This window comes from Puntigrus tetrazona, chromosome 15 (genome assembly GCF_018831695.1).
Source record: "Puntigrus tetrazona isolate hp1 chromosome 15, ASM1883169v1, whole genome shotgun sequence".
In the NCBI taxonomy this organism is placed as follows: Eukaryota; Metazoa; Chordata; class Actinopteri; order Cypriniformes; family Cyprinidae; genus Puntigrus; species Puntigrus tetrazona.
In genome coordinates, this window is record NC_056713.1 from 16,871,071 (window position 1) to 16,892,052 (window position 20,982).

At 36.5% G+C, this 20,982-nt stretch overlaps 1 protein-coding gene across 5 annotated transcripts in view; it reads right to left on the reverse strand.

Annotated features, from left to right (window-relative positions):
- Positions 1–20,982, reverse strand: part of ksr1b (kinase suppressor of ras 1b) — a 31,170-nt gene that overhangs the window by 2,326 nt on the left and 7,862 nt on the right. The window contains exons 2-18 of one of the 5 annotated variants that reach the window (XM_043258985.1): positions 17,685–17,825; positions 11,081–11,228; positions 9,617–10,070; positions 6,951–7,108; positions 6,599–6,668; positions 6,413–6,496; positions 6,265–6,326; positions 6,074–6,186; positions 5,102–5,270; positions 4,818–4,859; positions 3,966–4,008; positions 2,834–2,894; positions 2,227–2,624; positions 971–1,061; positions 678–811; positions 463–591; positions 120–261 (exon numbers count right to left, since the gene is read on the reverse strand). In XM_043258985.1, the coding sequence (XP_043114920.1) occupies positions 120–261; positions 463–591; positions 678–811; positions 971–1,061; positions 2,227–2,624; positions 2,834–2,894; positions 3,966–4,008; positions 4,818–4,859; positions 5,102–5,270; positions 6,074–6,186; positions 6,265–6,326; positions 6,413–6,496; positions 6,599–6,668; positions 6,951–7,108; positions 9,617–10,070; positions 11,081–11,228; positions 17,685–17,825 (2,439 nt within the window). Of the gene's footprint in view, positions 1–119; positions 262–462; positions 592–677; positions 812–970; positions 1,062–2,226; positions 2,625–2,833; positions 2,895–3,965; positions 4,009–4,817; positions 4,860–5,101; positions 5,271–6,073; positions 6,187–6,264; positions 6,327–6,412; positions 6,497–6,598; positions 6,669–6,950; positions 7,109–9,616; positions 10,071–11,080; positions 11,229–13,416; positions 13,552–16,441; positions 16,636–17,684; positions 17,826–20,982 lie in introns of those variants that run through there. The other 4 variants (XM_043258989.1, XM_043258988.1, XM_043258987.1 and 1 more) reach the window with 4 other exon arrangements.

Sequence of the window (20,982 nt, forward strand, 5' to 3'; positions counted from 1 at the left end):
AATGTTAAAATAAAAATATAGACTGATTACTTCTGTAGGCAAACATACAAAATCAGCAGGGGAACAAATCATTTTCAAATAAATGATATTTATAATTAATATACCAGGGCTGGACTTACCGTAACCTCCTTGCCCAAGCTTGTACCCTTTTGGGTCAGTAACATTCGGATGCCTTTTCCACTTCCCAGCTGATAGATCAAAACTTCAGTGGGCTGGTTAACGATGGGCCATTCTTTGGCCTGGAGTTCATACCAGATAGTGCTGAAACAGAAACATTCAAAAGTCAGCCGATCAACTTAAGTGTTGGCTTGCAAAATATTGTCATTTGAAATCTTTTAAAATCAAGAACCAAACAGAAAATTTCTTCTGAGCAGAAATGAAACATTAAAACCAAAACCAAGTGTTTGCATTAGAGGCCCTATATGTGTGCTGCAGATGTGGGAAAAGAGATGTGGTTTTTACCCAAATGCGTAAACATCAGCAGCTTTTGAAAAGGGCAAACAGTCTTGGTTTCCTGGCCCCATCTTTTGCACAATCTCTGGAGCCAGGTAATAGATCCACCCTTGTGGAAGCTTCAGTTCATTTTCCCGCCTACAAACAAATACAAACAATAATGAAGTTCTTATAGCATATGATATTTTAGTGTTATACCGCTGGAGTAATAAGATACACCCTACCTGTCCTCCTGGACCACTCCAGACATACCAAACAGACCGAAATCGGTGATGACCACTTTGTTTGAATCGTAAAAAACATTCTTAGACTTTAAATCTTTGTGCACAATTCCCTTTGCATGGAGGTAACCCATTCCCTGCAAAATGTAAAAGACAGGAAACAAAATGTTGTTAATGAGATTTGAGTTAAAAAAAAGGAAAATGCATTAAAGAATGGTCAGATAATATTTATGAAAGACCATATAATAGCATGCTCTTAAAAAAACCCCAAGAACATTGCATGTGACGCTCCATACCTTTACGATTTCCTGAGCGATTTGTCTTATTTTGTTGATGTCAAGTTTAGAGTCCCTGACAACCGAGTAGAGCGTCCGTCCTTTACAAAAGCTGTGGCAGAACAACATAAACAGATTACAATCAAAACATAAATGCTCTTATATCACACACTAGGGTTTGAAGTTTTATATATATATATATATATATATATATATATATATATATATATATATATATATATATATATATATATATATATATATATATATATATATATATATATATATATATATATATATATATATATATATATATATATATGAAGTTATATTTTTAATGTCTGTAATGCTCAACAAGGCTGCATTTATTTGAATAAAAATACAATGAAAACAATAATATGCTGAAATCTTTTTTATTGTGCTTTTCTGTATTGCGAAAGATGGTCTTCAGTTTCACATGATCCTTTAGAAATCATTCTAAAATATCGTGCTCAAGAAACATTTTGGATTGTTATCAGCTGTGATGATTAATATTTTTTGTGGAAACCATGATACATTATATTCAGTATAAAACTGAAAGAACAGCATTTATTTAAAACAAATCTTTTGTAAAATAATAAGGGCCAGTTTCACTAAAAGGCGTTAAAATAGCCTACTGCCACTAAAGACACCGTAAAGAATTGACCTTAATGAATATGCATTTGTAGGAGTTTCAATTTCAGAAGCAAAATTCATAGGAGGAGACTATTCAAATTGGTATTTGCGTCATTATTAAATGCCCAAAAAAGCACGTCTTAAGCAATTTTCGCTCAAAATGGCTGCAATCTGTTACTTTTTTCACACACTATTTATTTGATATGCAACATTGTTTGCCTAGCCATGCTATTTTTAATTCACTTGAGGAAATGAAAGACAGCTCGGAACCCTCAACTAAGAATTACGCACTACCATGTCTATCTAAACTTCCTGCCACTTCTAGCATTTTTGGCCCGCGCTTGTTACATTGCGTCGGTTGGATGTTGCGTCTGTGTTTTTTGATTAGCGCATTGCTAAATCACCCGCAGAAATTTCCACACCCAGTCTGCGCTGTTTTGGAATTGCGCTCTTGCATGTCTCTATCGCTCACAAAGCCAATGCTCTTTCGCGCAAATTTTCGCCGTTTAGCAAAACTGTCCCCAAATGTCTTTTTGATGAATTAAATGCATCCTTGTTGAATAAAAATATACATTTCTTTACGTGAATCACACAAAACTGAGAGAGAGCTGAGAGAGGTGAACCTGGTGATGATGGCCAGATGGGGAGGGTTCATGCAGGCCCCCATAAACAGCACCACGTTCTCGTGTCGCGTTTGCCGGTAGTTCATCACCTCCTTCTTGAACAGCTTCAGGTGCTCCTGGTTGTTACCATCAATCTCTAGCAAGTGAACGGCCACCTCTCCGTGCCAGCGGCCTCTGCAAACCTTCCCCCAGCGGCCTTTACCGATCAGCTCTCCGAGCTCCAGCTGCTCGAAAGGCACATCCCACTCCTGCAGGTAAACGCTGGTCTGGCTGGCCTTACGACTTATGTGGTCCTTCCAGTAGCCCCTGCAGTTGGGCAGGTCATCCACTTCATCGCCTTCACTTTCATCGTCCGAACCTTCCTGATCCGGACCGTCGTCCCCTTGCTGCTCCTCATCCTGAATAAGAAGAATATGATAACCGGTTTTCACATAATTCTAAATTAGTCTTGATTTTAGACGATTCAAAATTCAGGGTCAGGGTCACCATCCAAAACCACTGACCGCACAAAATCATGTTCCTACTCGTGGTAAACTGGAAATTTCGCCCACAAATGCTTTCAGTTCCTAGTAGCTCTGTGGGTTAACACGATTCTTGCAGCACTCACCACAGCTTCCCTTTGGCCTGTTGACGACTTGTTTAAGTTACCGTCCAACTGATCCGTTTCTCTGCATAGAAGAGAGGACATAATAACCTTAGTGATTATTTACTAATCGCTTTTAATTAGAAATTAATTGTTTTTAGAACTATATATGATGTACAGTATAATCTAAACCATTCACCCAAAAAAAATGAATTCTGTCATTTACTCAGCATTATGCCGTTTTTAAGCCATGTTGTTTTTAATAATGAACCACACATAAAGGAAATACTGTAGAATGCGTCATAGTTTCATGTCAATTCATTTGTCTTGTCATTCACAAAAATATATTGGAGCTTGTCTATGTTTGAATTAAATTATATTTGAGGCAGTGCTTCTGGACCATTACCAAGCGTGGTTTACAAAGCCATTTTTTTTATTTATACTGTAGGGATGGTAATTTAATAATTTAAACAAAATGTAATATTGTAAGATACAGTATTTTTGACTTTCATGAGCTGTAAGCTTTAATCATCAAAATGTAAAAAAAAAAAAAAAAAAAAAAAAAAAAGAAGAATACATTAGTAGAATACATTCCTATTTTTTACATTAAAAAATGCACAGTGTTTTTGAGACGCACCATATATGTATTTATATAGTTTTAGTTAACAAAAACTACATTGATTTGATGATTTGAGAAGTTTTTCCAGTGGCCTTTCCTCACAAAAAGGTGTCAAATGGCTTTGAGCTACTTTTACAGTGTTTTTTCAGTGTACAGTCACTTTTGCTGCTTGATCCTCTTTTGTGCTCCACTGAAGAAAATCTAAGTTTGGATTAACGTAAAGGTGAATAAATAATGAAAAGTATTTCTGTGAACTATGCCCTTAGAGAATCTTTTATGCAAATATCATGAGTTTAAAATTGCAGCAAAAATTCTCCAGAAGTCAGTGCTGCTAAATTGATTCCATGTGAACTTACTAGCACCGATTCATTCAAGATGAGACAACAACCAAAAATGTGTGCGTTTTAGCTACAATTAAGAAACATGCAGAGTAATTAATTATTAACCAATGGAACTTGCATTTGAATTGCCTGGGGAAAAATACTGAATACTAGAAACTATACTAGAAATACTGAAGAAATGGAGGTTTTGTGTTACCCGGTGTTGCAACCTCCATCTGAATGCGTGGAACTGGTTACGTCTGTGGAAAAAAAGGGATTCTTGAGTCATTCGTCAATGTTGACATTAAATGTTACGATTCCATGTAAAGGTGTGACAAATAATTCCACTACATTTGTCTGGTTTTATAGACAGGGCTCAGCCTAAATCAGGATTAGGCCATACTTCAATTAGGACAATTAAATAATTTTTATAAACTTGTCTTAGAAAAAACAATACTGGTGTGCATCCTGAGACAAAACAAAAGCACTGACATGTATTAAGATCAGTCAAGTTGCTTTCAAAAATAGCTCAGATTTACATTTTAGTCTAGGACTAGAGTTGAGCCTTGTCTGTAAAACCGAGGGTTAAAGTTTTGAAGTTGAAAGCAGTTCCTGTTCAAAGCTTTCTGATATAGAATTCTGTAATGAAAAGATTATAGTAAATATTTTAAATATTATAAATATTTATGATCAATTATTATTAAGTAAATATGATATATAGTTTGTGTGTGTGTATATATATATATATATATATACACACACACATATATATATATATATATATATATATATATATATATATATATATATATATATATATATATATATATATATATATATATATATATATATATATACACACACACACACACCATATATATATATATATATATATCTATACACAGCATAAGAGACAGAGCTGAAAGCACAAAATACAGCAACAAAATATAGTGATTCTCAAAGATAACCACTAGAAGGCGACACACCACAAAACTTTCAGGATTGGACCGCTAAGACACCACACCTGAAGAGAAAATAAGTTTTGTGGTGTGGAGGTTTGTTAACTCACCAGGGAAGACAAATTGTTGTCTATGCTGAAAGTAGCAGGCAGCTATTGAGTCGAACAAATAGACAAATGTCCACAAGGAAAAGAGAAAGACTCAGTTAAACAACTTGCTTGTTATGCGTTAGCGAGAGTTACTTAAGCAGATATTAGTAGTAGGTTAGTGTGCATTTATTGAAGAGGTCATTTCTGAACACTGGAAAGATGAAAGAAGTGCTTAATAATGCTGTGCTACAAGAAGAATGACATTCTGTAGTGCACCCCGCTGTATTGGTGTAAGCAAGACTAACCTGGGAAGTGAAACCGACTGTCAACGTGACCCTTAGGGGAGGGGTTGGGTGGTGGGGTGGCGCTTGGGGGGTTGCTCTGACCGAAGGGGGCAGGTGAGGAGGGGGTGGAGGAAGTGGTGGAGGAGGGGTTACTACTGGAGTCCAGGTGACTCAGTGATGGAGGGTGGTCCTGAAGGGAGGGACACACATCTTTAAAACTGGAGTCCAGGTGAAAAATCAAATCAGTGATGGATGGAATTTCAATGGTCCTGAAGGCTGTCAGAAATTGTAAAAACATCTATAAAAATATAAAATTTATCACTCAAATAAAATTGAAATATAAGAGATATAAATTCAAATTTTAAACAAATATTTGTATTTGAATGGAAGTGTTTCAATGAAAACCTTATAGGTATTCATCACTTCCATCACAAAATGAAATTGTAAAAATTCAAATATATTTTTTTAAATTATATAAAATAATATATATGACTCAAATAAAATTATTGAAATATAATATCAGTAAATTAATGTTTTAAATGTACCAAATATCTTAATTTTCATGATAAAAGTGTAACATTAACAGTATTTCATTATTAATTTCATCTTCATTTTAACTAGTGACCAATTGATAAATAAATGACAAAAATAACTTTACCCAAATAAACTTAGGTTTAATAATATTAATTATTTATTTTTTATTTTGGGTTCTCACTATTCCAAAAAATAGCACAATATATATAATATTATAAAATAATATAATTTAAAAAAAAAAAAAAAATATATATTTATATATATATTATATATATATATTTATAATCTATGTATAATTTATTAAAATTTATTATATGATATAATTTACCATTTATATTATATTATTCATGATTTATAATCTATGTATCATTTATAATTTTATTTTACAGTACATATAAATAATACTTAGTTAGTACGGTGTGGCTTTCAACTTCCTTCTTCGTGTGGTTTGCTACATGCCTTTTTGTTTATTGCCTTGGGTAATGTTCCATACTGCTGAGACTCTGCTGGTCGTTCCACCTGGTTATTGATACCTGACGGTACAGACTCTGTTCTTCTTATCTTGTTTGGAACTGAATTAAAACAGAAAAGAACTTTAGATCAAAGCTGTCTGAATATACTATATACTACAGCTTGTATACAAATCTTACATTGTGCAAATGAAATCCTGCACTTAGGGGCCTCTTTGGTACATTTATTGTGGCACTTCACCCTAAAGTAGATGAAAGCAAATATTAGCAAGAAGATACTTGGAAATCAAATATGGTTTAACTATTAAATAACCCTGTGTTTGCTTACTTGCAATGTTTGCATTTAACACCAAACATCATGTTCTTCTTGCACACCTGACACGTCTGAGACAACCAGGACTTGGTGGAAAATCTTAAAAGGAGGCACAATATAAATCCATGTCAGTTGTGTTGGAAGTTGAGAGACGAACACGGACATAAGAATGAAAATCAGCAAAAGTTCAATGATCACTACCTGTGTGTGACATCCAGACCAATATCCTTCCTCATGATCAGCGGAGAGCTTCCGTGGGATGCAACATTATCTACAAGAAGTTAAAGAAAAATGCACCGGATTAAAACCGAGTTTGGTGTTAGCATCTCTAATCTTTAGAGCTGACTGGATGAATTTTGGGAATGAACAGTCTGTGTAAAGCGGCCTATAGCCAAATGAACATCTTTCATAAGCAAACATGATGCAGATGTACAACTACAGCTTTTTTTATCTGAAGTGCACCGACAGTATAATGACTGAAAAGGTTATCTAGGTAGGAAGCTCACTAGGTTTTTGGAACAAACGAACTTGTCTTTTATTAAAAAGCACGCACTTCTTGCTCCGGCGGGATCTCCCAGATGACTGGGGGTGTTTGGTAGGATGCAGGGGGAACGAGCGGACAGCAGTGGTGACCGTGAGGGCGAGTCTTCCCAGCCGTTTCCTCCACCATTTACCTGCACGTTCAGAAGAGGCTTGTTTTTCTTCCCGCTCCTGCAGGCAAAAGGGCACAAGACAACATTTGATATCTTGGTAGCAGACATTACTTTAATATGCTATACTCCATCTAAATAGCATTTTGCTGTTTTTGTAGATAAAAAAAAAAAATCAATAATTATCATTATAATAAATAATTCAATAAATGGTAACACTTTAGTTTATGGCTACACCTATCTGTTGTTTATTAGCATACATAGTGCTAGAATATTAGCCATTTATCAGTGCTAATTAAGCACATATTAATGCCTCATTCTACATCCCTAATCCTACCCAATACCTAAACTAACTATTAATAAGCAGAAAATTAGAAATTTATTGAGGGAAAAGACATAGCTAATAGTTACCAAGCGTTACTTATACTAAACTGTTACAGAATATTTGAACACAATACCTTTTACAGTGCAAAATCATTACATATAAACTAACAATCTAACCTAACATCATTACCCTGAAAGCTTTCATTGGAATTATTACAACGCAACCAATTATAATTCCCAGAAAGCTCTCATAATGGCTCACTCTGCACCTCCCAGCAAGAAATCTTACTTGAGTACTTTAAATAAACACATCTGCAGCTTGTCCACCACAAATATTTAAAAAATGTGGTGCAAATGCAGGCGTGCAGCTTCACAGGCAGGGAGTTTTTGCGGTGGACTTCAGTTCACACACACATATGAGGAGGAGCTCCAATCCTGCGGACGTTTACTGGCTCAGAGGAGCGGGAATGATCAAGAGCCGGACGCCAGCGAGTCTGAGAAGGGGTCTGACCTCGGTCTTGTGCTAACGGGAAACACTGGGGCTACGTAAAAGGGGGCGGAAGGACGGGGAGTGAGAACCTGCCTGGAACCGGGCCACAAGTGATCTCAGATGTCACAGCAGTCCACTCCCACAGACCGCTGGGCAGGTCTGCACAGTATGTTACACATACAAACTGTGGGAGCTAAAAGTATATGTAAAGCATTGTATAAGAAGGATTTCTTTATTTATGCTGCAGGGTCAAAAATCGTTCCAAATTTTTGCTGAGTTAGGCAACATGTTGTTACGTGTAGCAAGTGTTGTGCAATGTTGAACAAAAATCTGCTGGATTTATAAAGAGTCAGCATTTTGCACGCAATGTAGCAAAGGTACAACATGTTTTCATTTATTTCCTGTTTCAAACCTGTAGGACTTTCTTTCTTCTGTGCAACACAAATATATATATATATATATATATATATATATATATATATATATATATATATATATATATATATATATATATATATATATATATATATATATATATATATAGAGAGAGAGAGAGAGAGAGAGAGAGAGAGAGAGAGAGAGAAAGCAAGAAAATTGTGTGTGTGTATATATATATATATATATATATATATATATATATATATATATATATATATATATATATATATATATATATATATATATATATATATATATCTCTCAAATGTCTGCATACAGTAAATTTTTCCGCTGTTTCAACTATGTATGTTGCTGTTAATGCTGGCACTAAGCTTATGGTTTAAACAGGTTTCGTTTATGCTTCAGATTTTATCTACATCTTTCAGATGAATATATTCCATTCCCATCATCTCAGTGCATTACTGCATGACTTTATCATGTGGTAAGTGTTTCTGAGAATCTGACATCATGCTTACAGTATTAGATTGCATAAGGAAGGAAAAAAAAAAACAAAAAAACGATACATAACACAGGCTAGTGGTCAAATAGATGCATTTTTTGCACACAGTGATGGCATTGTAATTGATTTTCTATATCGTATGTTTTGTTTGGTGTCAGGACTTAATTTTTTAAAGAAATTATTAAATTCAGCAAGGTTGAACTCACTTGATGACAATAAGGACATTTTAATGTTACAAAAGGCTTCTATTTTTAAATAAATGGAATACTTTTGAACATTCCATTAATCAAAGAAAGCTGAATAGAAATGTATCACAGTTTCCACAAAAATGTTCTAAAGTAAAAACTGTTTTCAACACTGAAAATAATCAGAAATGTTACTTGAGCAGCAAATCAAGCTCATTAGACTGATTGCTAAAGGATCATGTGATTGATGAATTAATTAATTGCTGCTGAAAATTGAACTACATATTTATAAATATTAAAATGGGAAACAGTTGTTTTAAACTGGAAAAATATTATATTATAATATATAATATTACAGCTTTATTATATTAAATAACAGGAGCTAAACTTTTGAACAGTACGGACACAAAATAATTTTGTGTGAATTTCTGTTGACTTGCAAAACAACAGCAAATCTGATATGGCAAAACTTGCTTCAGTCTATACAGTCACTTTTAAATGCGCCAAAACGCCCAGCAGCAGACTCACATAAATCATACATGCCTTTCATACTTGAAGTTTGACATTATTCAGCTGTCAAAATAAACATTTTTGCAGCGAACTATGAGAAGAAATCATCAAGCCATGAAGTAATGCGTCCATAAATGCAATATTATTCAGTGTTGAACTTACTTGTTGGGCGTAGGGTCATCGATGCGGTTGGCCAGTTGGCTCTGGCTCTTGCTGCGTGTGAGGGTGATGCTGGGCAGGAGGTTGAGCAGCTTACGGGATGGAGGTGGTGGAGTTCGTGGGGGCTTTAGTTTGCCATACCTTTTGGATGGCGGTGTGGCTGGAGGGGTGGACAGCAGCCCAGGGTTGCAGCGGTTCAGCTGCGCGAAGGATGAAAAAGGGTCCGCCAGCCCGTCACAGTGAGGGTGGACGATCGTAGGGAAGTCCGTTGAGGGTAGAGCAGAAACAGAGACGCATGAACGAAGGGCAGGCAGGGCAGAAGGAGGGGGCCAGCCGGTTGGGCTGGGACTGTAAGACTGATGTGCACGCATAGAACAAGACAGAGGGTCAACAGAGGTACTGTCACGGTGAGTGGGCTCTGCTATCCACGGGATGCCCTCTTTCTTAAGTGCTCCACCTAAAACAGGAAGAATGAAAGATAATTCAGAAGTATGTTTAACGCTAGACCAGCATCAGTGGCTATTTTCACGGCAAGAGATATTCTGAATGAATTATATCACGTTTAAATAAATGCATAATTATATCTTCAAAACTGTATTTGGTTTAATTGTTAAAAATCTCTTCAAAAGAGTTAACTAAATAATAACATTTCCTCAGTGAGTTGAAACCAGCATTGGGACTCATTTATTGGAGTTTATCCTTTGTATACGGATCCCAATCTGATTGCCATTTGTTATGAACATAGGAAGAAATTATCGGTCTTAAATGCATACGAGGTACAGCACGAATTTTCAGCACCAATAATGCTTCTTTTGCAGCAGAGCCGTCTTCCTCATTTCCTTTGATTCCACATTGCCCAGGTCCCCAACAAAAACCAGATATTAAAATTATGGTACTCTAGTTCCAGAAGTATGTAAAAAATCTGGATGATCATTCTTAAGGGATAACATAAGACTTTGAACCTGTAATAAAACTTTATATAGTCCAAAGCCAAGATGATAGCATTTGCTTTTGCTGTTAAAAAAAAAAAAGAGCTCTGCTGGTCTTGCTATTCCTCTTTTTTGGTGGTTGAAACATTTCTCTGATATAAAGGAACCGATAATTTATTTTATTTCTAGTTTACGTTTTTTCAGGTTATGTTTTATGATGCATGAAATGAAATTTAATTCATCAAAAGTATTTTGACTTTTAATTTAAAATCAAGCTGTTTTTGGCCATGGTCAAGAAAACTTACCATATATGATTGTAAAAAAAATATAAATTTATGAGTATCTCATCATCATGCATTTTACTATATATTAATATGTAATTTATTTTGGTATCAGCAAAGTTGGATGTTCAGCTTTATATTAATCTCCAGTGTCGTGTGATTCTTCAGAAATCATTATAATATTCAGATGTGGTGCACACAAAACATTACGTTTTTTTATTCATTTTGAAGAGTGTAAGGAGGGAGTCAGCAGTCACCTGTGTCAGTAGCGCTCTTCAGACAGGAGAGGGCAGCGGTGATGCGGGAACACTCCTCACTGCTAGAGCCCAGTCTTTTCATGGTGTCTTCCACCTGCACACTGGACATCTGCAGCAGAGCATCCAGAGACAGCTTCTCAGGCACCGCCTGGAAGACAAAAACACACTAATCATGGCATAGGCAGAAAGTGGCACTGACTCTTTAACTGTGCATTATTCAACATCATTCATCTAAACTTTTAGCGCTCATTCAATGACTGACAAGTATTATCTCATTTGGCCAGTATTTGATCGGAGTCTATGGTATTTCTGTGGCTGTAGACAGACAGAATGGAGTCTATATACTAATTAGAGAAAGATTAGGTGATAAAGCCCCCTGGAATCCCCCCGCCGCCACTAAGACTGCAGGCATCTCGTGGCACCAGACCGAGCCAATGTCCAGATACCAGTTTTCTTTCTCTGTCCGCCTGTCTCTATTCCATTCCTCCACCCTACAACATTCCTGCGCTCTTTGGCGTCTCCCTGCCGTATTTCAATTCTCACCCAAAACACACACACACACACACACACTCTCTCTTACTCAAATGCATGACTGAGAAGCTGCCCAGCAACAGTTATAGTCTCTATGGTAAATGAATAGATAACAAGACACATGAGGTCCTTTGGTTTAAAGGATCAAGGGAGGTACATAGACAAAGAGAATGAATCAGATTTATCAGTACAGGATTTTGATTATGTAGCACACATTAATGTAAAGTGGTTTGAGATCGCAGAGTCAAACGCTGCTAAACATTAACAAAATAGACCAATGAAGTGAAGAGCAATGTTTGTGTGTCTGGTCCAGGGTAATCGTGCAACCACTGCTGTGTTTACTGATAGCAGGGGTATGTGTGCGTGTTTTTCACACACAGCTATATAAGATACACTTCAAGGACAAAGCTGAGAATTAAACATCGTGGAAGGTTTTCCATTTCCCAAAGTTGCCCTCCCCGAGAGACCCTGGATTGAAAAAAAAAAAAAAAAAAAAAAAAAAAAAAAAAAAAAAAAATCACACACAGTTTGATTTCACACCAATCAAATGATAGAACCAGAACTAAAGGTTGCAATGCACAGTGTATCTTGCTATAGTTGGCTAAAACTAACTACAAAATAGAAATAAATTAAAGTTGAACAGAATTTTTTAAAATAATAAAAATGGAAAAAGCAAAAAATAATAATAAACTAAAAATATAAATATGGATGTTATATTATATACATACAATATATATACACATAAACACACACACACACACGCAATTGTGTTTGTATGAGGTGGGTGTGTGTTATACAGCCCATCATAAACAAGTTAAATGGTCTTCTAACTGACATGCATGACACTCAGGGGAATGGAAATCTCCCAGCATCCTCATGGAGACTTCCTTTTTGAACAAGAGCCAGAGATCAGAATTAAGAACACAGATCTCTTCTCAACAAATACTAGACAATATCATCCGCTCCTTTAGCCCACAGCTGAAAGAACACAAACTTAAGCTGATTCTAAATCAAACCAACAAACATAATCTCTCCACAAACAGTACAGTAATGAATCACCTAAATATTTATCTAATGGAAATATTATTAACGTTTATTCTCTCCTCTGTCATACAGAAAACACGACATAATGCATTATAAGGATGAAAAATGCATCTCTTGGTTGCTCTATACGGCATGTGTACGTCCAAGTTAATAGGTAAGTGAATTACTGTGTTAAAACAGACAAGCTGGGGCAGAGAGCTGGTGAAATGACACATACCGATACCGAGGTGATGTCTGAACATGCCTTCTACCTGAGTTTAGGAGTTGACGTAACACAGGGAGTGATGCTCTGAACATAAAAGCAAGAGGCAGCCTTACGCCAGCTTCCATCCAAACAAACAAACAAACAAACACACACCGAGTAAAAATCACCGAAGTCCTTATCAGTGACGGTTACTGCTGGCTCTGTCAGTAAAGCTTCACATGAATCTTCAATCCAACAGAAAAAGTGTGACACTGTGTGCTTACAAATGAAATACACAGATAAAAATCACCGAGCCGCCCTCAACAAAGCTCTTTCGAATCGATAAGTATCTCAAATAAACGGCAAACGAGGAATTTCCTCAGAAGCTTGCGAGTCTGACACAAGCCTGATGTGTTCAAACACAGCGTTAGTACATATCTGCTGCTGGTAATTCCGTTTGCAGACTTTCTATGACCACAGAGGCTTGCGTGCAGGCAGGAAACCGACAAACATCAAAAACAAAACACGGTCTACAAAGTTGAGGCTGTAAAACACGAAGCAGTAAAGCTTACTATACCATGAGAGATTCTCCACTGAAGCTGTCCTTTACTAAATCTCATAGCCCAGAAACAACAAACCGAAGACTCTCCTCAAAGTCTCAAGTCAGTCACGCTGTGAGAGCTACTCCCTGCCGACCCAAACTTCCCCTCCTACTCGTCCTGTCCCTCCTCCCTTTCCCCACTGTCCCTCCCCTCTATCCCTCTTTCCTTCCTGTTAACATAGCTGGGAAATCTCTCCACAGCTCTGGACACTCCTCCTAAAAGCACATGGTCACCAATACAGGCAATTTAAGTTTCCTGTGTGCGGTTTAACATCTCTTTTCTCAACTGAGGATGGGTCGTGACGGTCAACTCAGGGTCATCACGTAACTTGTTATATATAACTAAAGGGATGAGTAACAACTAGCGTATACTTTCTATTCATCAAGTAAATAAATAAACAACTGAACTGAACCTGCGCCTAAACACAGCACATTTTCTATTCAAGACATCTGTTTAATGGGAAAAAATTATTTCAACAACAGTGGCAGAACTGAATTATAAAAATTGATTTTTTCGGGGAGGTAAATTCTTCTAAGTGACTAATTTATATTTTCACCATCATTTCATAAATAAATAAACATACCTAAAAAGAAAAAAGCAAATAAAATAAAATAAAATCCTAGGTGTAACAGACGAACATAGCCTGCTCAATCAACTTTAAAAATATTCAATTTTGCGCATCTTTAATGTCAGCTCCACAGCTGCTAACTGAGCAGACATCATACCGCAGAAATTCCACTGCTCTTCAAAAAAAAGACTCATTTATGAGGCCATTAACTGAGCAGGATGTCTTTTGACTGTGTGAAACAGAGATTAATGAGGGTTAGGCTGGCCTAAGTCCTTCTTTGACCTGTCACCATACATTTTGTGCACGATTGCTCATCCTGGGCCAAAAGAGAGGCCACATCAGAGGAACAAAGGAGAGCGAGAGAGGGGCTACAGCACAGGAAACAGAGGTTTGGTTGAGATTGTATTTGTCACAGCCTCTTTTTCTTTCTATCTTTTTCTCTTTATCTGTGCCTTAAGGAAGGCCACTGGAAGATCCACAGGATGTGACCCACAAAAAAATATGACTCAGACAACCACTCCTGCCTGTGCCCTTTAGACTTACTCAATAACACACGCTGGCATGTTGTGAACTGCCTAAACTCTCAAATTCTCCAAAGCCTGGTTGATTTAAATTAAGCATTATATTCCAATAAGTGACTCACAGGCAAAATACAACAAAATTCAGCAACAGGAACAAATTGAAAAATGGTTGTTGATCCATTCTCTCGCTTTTATTGAGCAATGGGAAACCCCATCACTGTGGCAGCTGGGAACATCAAGGAATGAGTCACATAAAAAAAAAAAATGATGTGAAAAGACGTCAGCTTGTAAGACCAGTGTATACTCACTTACTCTCACAAACAACAGATATGCATGTTATCAGTGCTCTTTTAGTATTATTATGGTTTTTATGAATATTTTATATAAGAGCTTTTATTGTATGTTTACAGTCGTTTTATTTCTATATTAATTAAATTATGTTTGATTTACTTTTGCGTCACCATGTTTTTAGCTCAGTTTAGCACAATATTTTAGTGCTCAATAAATATATATATATATATATATATATATATATATATATATATATATATATATATATATATATATATATATATATATATATATATATATATATATATATGATTAAAAATTCGATATTTTGATTTTAATATCAGCTTATTTCCGCCTTAATAATGTTAAAATGTTTTTTTTTTTTTATAATTTTAGCTTTATTTCACGATAAGAACTATACAATGAGATAGTCACAAATAGGACATGATGCCTCCAAAATATTTGGAATTTTAGAATCTTGGAATTTAGAAACTTTGGAATGAATGAATGAATGAAATGAAATGAAATGAAATGAAATGAAATGAAATACATTATTTTCTAAACCAAAGTAATAAAGAAACCTAGCATTAGCACTCCTTTAAGCAAAACTGAATTCATGCAAGCATTAAAAAGCACACTAAAGAGTGAAGTTAGTTTTAAAACAAGTGATAGCATCATACGCTTATAGTTACAATTTGTATTTGATATGTAGTTATGTAATGCAACGACGTTCAGACATTTAGATGTGACCTAAATGCCGTGAAATCAGAATGACCGAATACGATCATATATGAAGGCTATAATAACTGATGTTTTTCTTCACAGTATGATGACACCCTAGATAGTTCTCCCTTTCTAGTAACTGTGATGTAAACAAATACGCACAAAGCAGTAGCAATATAACTGAGAAGACACTGAGAAAGTGTTTCCTGGTGTTCTGCAGAAGCATCAAAATTTACATGTATGTAAAAATCTCCAATGAAACACACTTCCTTATAATGTGTGATCATGCAACCATACTGGCCCCAGTCCCATCTTTCCTGCCCCTCAGGAGAAATAGCATTCCACTGCTTTTCCTGAGAAAGCACTATCCCTTTATACTAGGACACACTGGGGAAACTGGATTCCCTGCTGTCCTCTCCGAGAGGGGGCAGCTGCCCACGTGTGTGTCCTGCCACATGCATGCATTCCTGCCACATGAATCACATTATAGCAGTCTGGTGTGACACGTTAGAGAACGAACCTATTGAGTTAGGGCAGAGATTGACGAGTGGTGGGTCATGACACAAAATCGGGTCTCAGATTATAGCAATAAACAATGCAAAATGAAAATAATATATTAAAAATGAACAAAAATAAATCAAATCATTAAATTGAATTAAAATACTGCATATTTAGATTAAATATTTAGGCTCGTCACACACCAACATATACATGTCAAAATGTAAAAAATTATCCAGTCTACATTTTCATCACTTATGCCCAGAAGCAAAACCCGGCCACAGGCTGATGCAGACAGACATAAATGGACAAGGCAAGTATTTTGGGACATCCAAGAAAGAGGAAAACTGGAGGAGACATTAAAAAAAAACAAAAACAAAAAAAAACATGCTGTCCTACCGCAGTGACCGAAGTGAAGCAGTCAGCTAATCAGAGGCATGCTGCAAAGTGACCCCTCCTGTCCCAACTGGGCTTCTATTTTTAAAGTTTTGTTCCTCTGTCTTGCATTTGTTGTTTATTTCCCTGCGTTGTCCGTTTCTGTGTCTAATGAGGACAAACAAGTCTGCGCATTTGCCAGGCTGTCATGAATGCGGTGCTGTTCTGGTCATTTTGTGTATATGGTGGGGAGAGAGACAGAGAGAGAGAGAGAGAGAGAGAGAGGAAAAGAGACCCCATTTGGAGTCTAAAAATAGACTGACGAGAGTTTTTGATACAGAGGCTGACGCAGCACATTCTGAGCTTTGGAGTGGGATCAGGTGTGTGAATCCACAGAGGACTGAAACACCACAGAGATTCTCAGCAGCAAAACATCTTCCCTCTCCTGTCCGAATCTTCCAATAACATTCTGATTTTTAAATTGGACATTCATTATTTTAAGTTACATGTCTTTATTTAAGCAATAAATTACAAAAGGCCATGCAGATGTGACTTATTGTGTTTAATAAAATGGTTTGATAATAAATAAGGTGTATATATATATATATATATATAGTGTGTGTACCAAATGTCCCACAAGTATAGTAATACCAGTAAATTTTGACCTTGTGGAAACAAGCTTATAAATCACACAGAATGGAGTTTACTGAAAACCTGAAATAGCAGAATGTTTCCTGTAAGGGGTAGGTTTAGGTGCACGGCAATAGAAAATACAGTTTGTACAGTATAAAACAATTACACCTATGAAGTATCCATAAAAAAATGGAAACCGTGTGTGTGTGTGTGTGTGCGTGTGCGTTTTATTTAAGCTACATTTTTATCATCCAACAAAACAAAACCCTTACAATGAACAAAACAAAACAATGTAAATGAAAAAACACAAAGAGGACATCAACAAAACATAAAAAAACTAAACACATAAATGAATAAAAGTAAAATAAAATAAAATTACATTAAAGAGCTAACGTTCTAACTACTTAGATTTTTTTAGTTTTGTACTGCTAAAAACTGCAAAATGTAAAAATGCAAAAAGTAAAAGAGATCAAACATCTCTCAAGAGACAATAAAAGAATAAAATAAAATAACATACTAAACAAAACAAAAATACCTAAATGCCTAAAATGGCCCATTAACTCCGTAACGTTCATCAAGCAGGGAAATATGTACAATAAAGAAACTAAAACAGTACAAACACAAATCCTGGTACCTCTATGAGCTCTGGCCTGAGGTTGATGGTGTACAGCCAGTCTGTGAGTTGTGGGTAAGAGTCCAGCGCCAGCGGTCTTTCGCTCTCTGGAACGCTCTGCTTCCACTCCAACTGTTTACTGATGTACTTCACCAGCTTGACCTGTAGATGGCGATCACACACACACACACACAAGCTTAGACTGCTGTGACAACTTCTGTGAGAGACAACTCATTGAGCCATCTGTTTGCTTTTAAATTAGCACCATCTCTCCTCTAATGAGTTCGTATGCCTTCAAAAGGAAGAGAAATTAACCTCATTAAGTTACCACGAAGGCTCTTCGTACATTAAAGTCGTTTGAGGCAAAAACAGGATGACGTCAGTCCCCAAAAAGGCGAAAAAAACCTCAGAGATAAAGAGCTGTTTCAAAATGCCTAGTCAGATGCCACAGAAGTTTGAAGTACGTATAGCATGTTGATAATCCGGCACAAACATTTTTCTCTAAATCTTCATGTCCGCAAGCGTTGCACGCAGAATGCAAAGTGAGAACAGAGCAAAGGAAATCCCCATGTGTGACTTCATTGTAAACGGTGGGCGATGAAAGTGTGTGCCGTGTGTGTTTGGTGTAAGTAAAACAACCAAATACAGTGCAAACAAACACTGTACACAAGCACACCACGCTCTCTTTTTCGGGTTCCAGTACCAGCCGGCGCATCCGCCCGTTATTATCTCACCATCTCTAGAACTATATTGGATTAAAAATAACAATCCAATAAACGTTCCGCGCTCACAGGACACGGACGTTTCAGACGTGACCTCCCTTTGTTGCAGCGACGCTCCCACTGTAATAAACAGCGCTGTCTATAAATAGACACTGGTTATCATGGCAAGGGAGTCTGGACTCTTTCTCACGGGGGCGTCTGTTCCGCCGCTATGGCAACCCTGGCTGGAACACACTTGGCGGCTGCAGCCAGAGTCCCATGTGACATCATGGAGCAGCGAGACACTGCGGTCCGCAGGTTAACAGAAACCACCGCACACCTGTCTCTGCATGTACGACTTTAAACGCCTCGGAGACAACCACAGCTGCAACCGTGCTCATAAAGAAGAGACCGTTTTCACTGACTCAAAACTATAAAGACTACTCAGAAATTTACTTTAGGAAAAAAAACTGTGTAGACTTGGTTCTATATGAGGTTTGGTGTTAGGTTAATTCACTTCATTTACAACAGCATGAAGCCGAAATAGGGCTAATCGCCTATTTTCAATATATAGATACAGCTGTATTTATAAATAAAGCTGTAGATATAGATTTTGCTAAAGCTGTAGATACAGATATTCGTTATAGATAGAGCTGTAGGTATATATATATACATAGATATTAATTACATAGCTGTAGATACAGATTTAGCTAAAGCTGTAGATATATAGATATTAGTTATAGATAAAGCTGTGTGTGTGTATATATATATATATATATATATATATATATATATATATATATATATATATATATTAGTCATATATATATATATACTTATATATATATACTCTATATATATCTATAGTTATCTCAGATATCTCTTATCTAGTCATAGACAGTTATAGCTCTCTCTACTCTATACATCCTCTCTCTCTCTCTCTCTCTATATATATATATATATTTGGCAAAATTCATTAGGATATTAAGTAATAAAAACTTCATTTTTTTTGTACCCTCTGATTCAGATCTCTCAATGGCTATATCCCAGACATATACTGACCTTTACCAGGGCTGTCTAAACCAAGTCCTGGAGGGCCGATGTTCTGCAGAATTTGCCTGAAGCAGCTCATCAAGCTCTTACATATTTGAAACTCCCATGCAGGTGTGTGAAGGCAAGTTGGAGCTAAACTCTGCAGGAAACTGGCCCTCCAGGACCGAGATTGGACAGCACTGAACTATATTAACAAACACTGCATCAACGGAAAGCTTATTTATTCAGCTTTCAGATGGTTTATAAAACTTAATTATAAAATGTATCATTATTAGTTTATTATATTATGTATTATATTTGTTATAGATATAGCTGTAGTAAACTACTATGCAAAGTTTGTCAGTAACAAAAATTTTCCTGAAAGAAAGAAATTAATGCTTTTATTTAGGGTGCATTAAATTGCGGTAAAGATATTTATTATGTTACACAATATTTCCATTTCAAATAAATGTATTTAGTGCTTTCAAACTGTCTATTCATCAAAGAATACTCAGGAAAGTATACAGACTATAAACAAAATGCGCTAATTAACCAAATCAATACATAATAAATCAAATGCATAATTATTTTTTCAGGAAGTACCTTATACTATATACAACATGCACTACAAATCCCAGAGTTATTTGCATCCTCTTCAATTCTGCTGCTTCTGAATGCAAAAGCACATCCTGGGTGCATAATTCTATTTTTTCCCCTTTATAACCGTTTGCATTTATAGAATTGAACACAATATTTATCAACTAGTTATACACGTATTTTGCCAAAGCTTTCACACATTTTAGAAGTTTTGAATTTATGACCTTTCAAATCATGAAAATATTCAAGCAGCATCAGTCGTTTAGGCAAACCACAAGACTAAGTCTGACTATTTCTAGATTTCACACATTTTAACTATTAGCATTTTTTACCAAACTAGTACTCTAAAGATCTAGAGATCACCACCGAGAAAGACAAGCCAAAGGTTGTCTACAAAACCTTTGGTAGGTCACAGTGGCAAATTCGCCTGAACCTGTAGCCCAGCAACCAGCCACCTGTGCAGTTGATTAGCTCTCTCCATTCGTATCTCAATATAAGGTCACTGCGCTCGGGATAAACGCAGCTGTAGTATTGGAGCGTCTTACTAGCCGTTAATTCCACTGAGAGACAAGACAGCAGTGGGTGGCTTTATGTGCGAGCGTGTTATCACCTCACCCAAGGAAAACCGCCAACACAGAATGTAGCGGCGTAGAGAACGAGAGCGGCGTATCATTAAAGTTTCAGGAGGTCTATAGCAGTCTGAGAAGGTGTGCTGACTCTTTTCTCTAGGTACTATCTGAGAATGCCCCCATTTGATGCTGATTTGATGCATCGGTCGGCCACGAGCGAACCTCAAACACAACAGGGTGTTAGCTTGCACCAGACACAGCCTGGCACAATGTGCGGGAGTGCGCCTGTATTCAATGACTATCTCTCCTCTCATCTGCCGTCTCGGTTACACCTCTCAAGGGGCGGCTGAAGTATGGGGCAGGGGGGGACCTGCTTAACTGAAGTGTCTGTGAGAGAATAGGTGGAGAATCTTTTGTGAC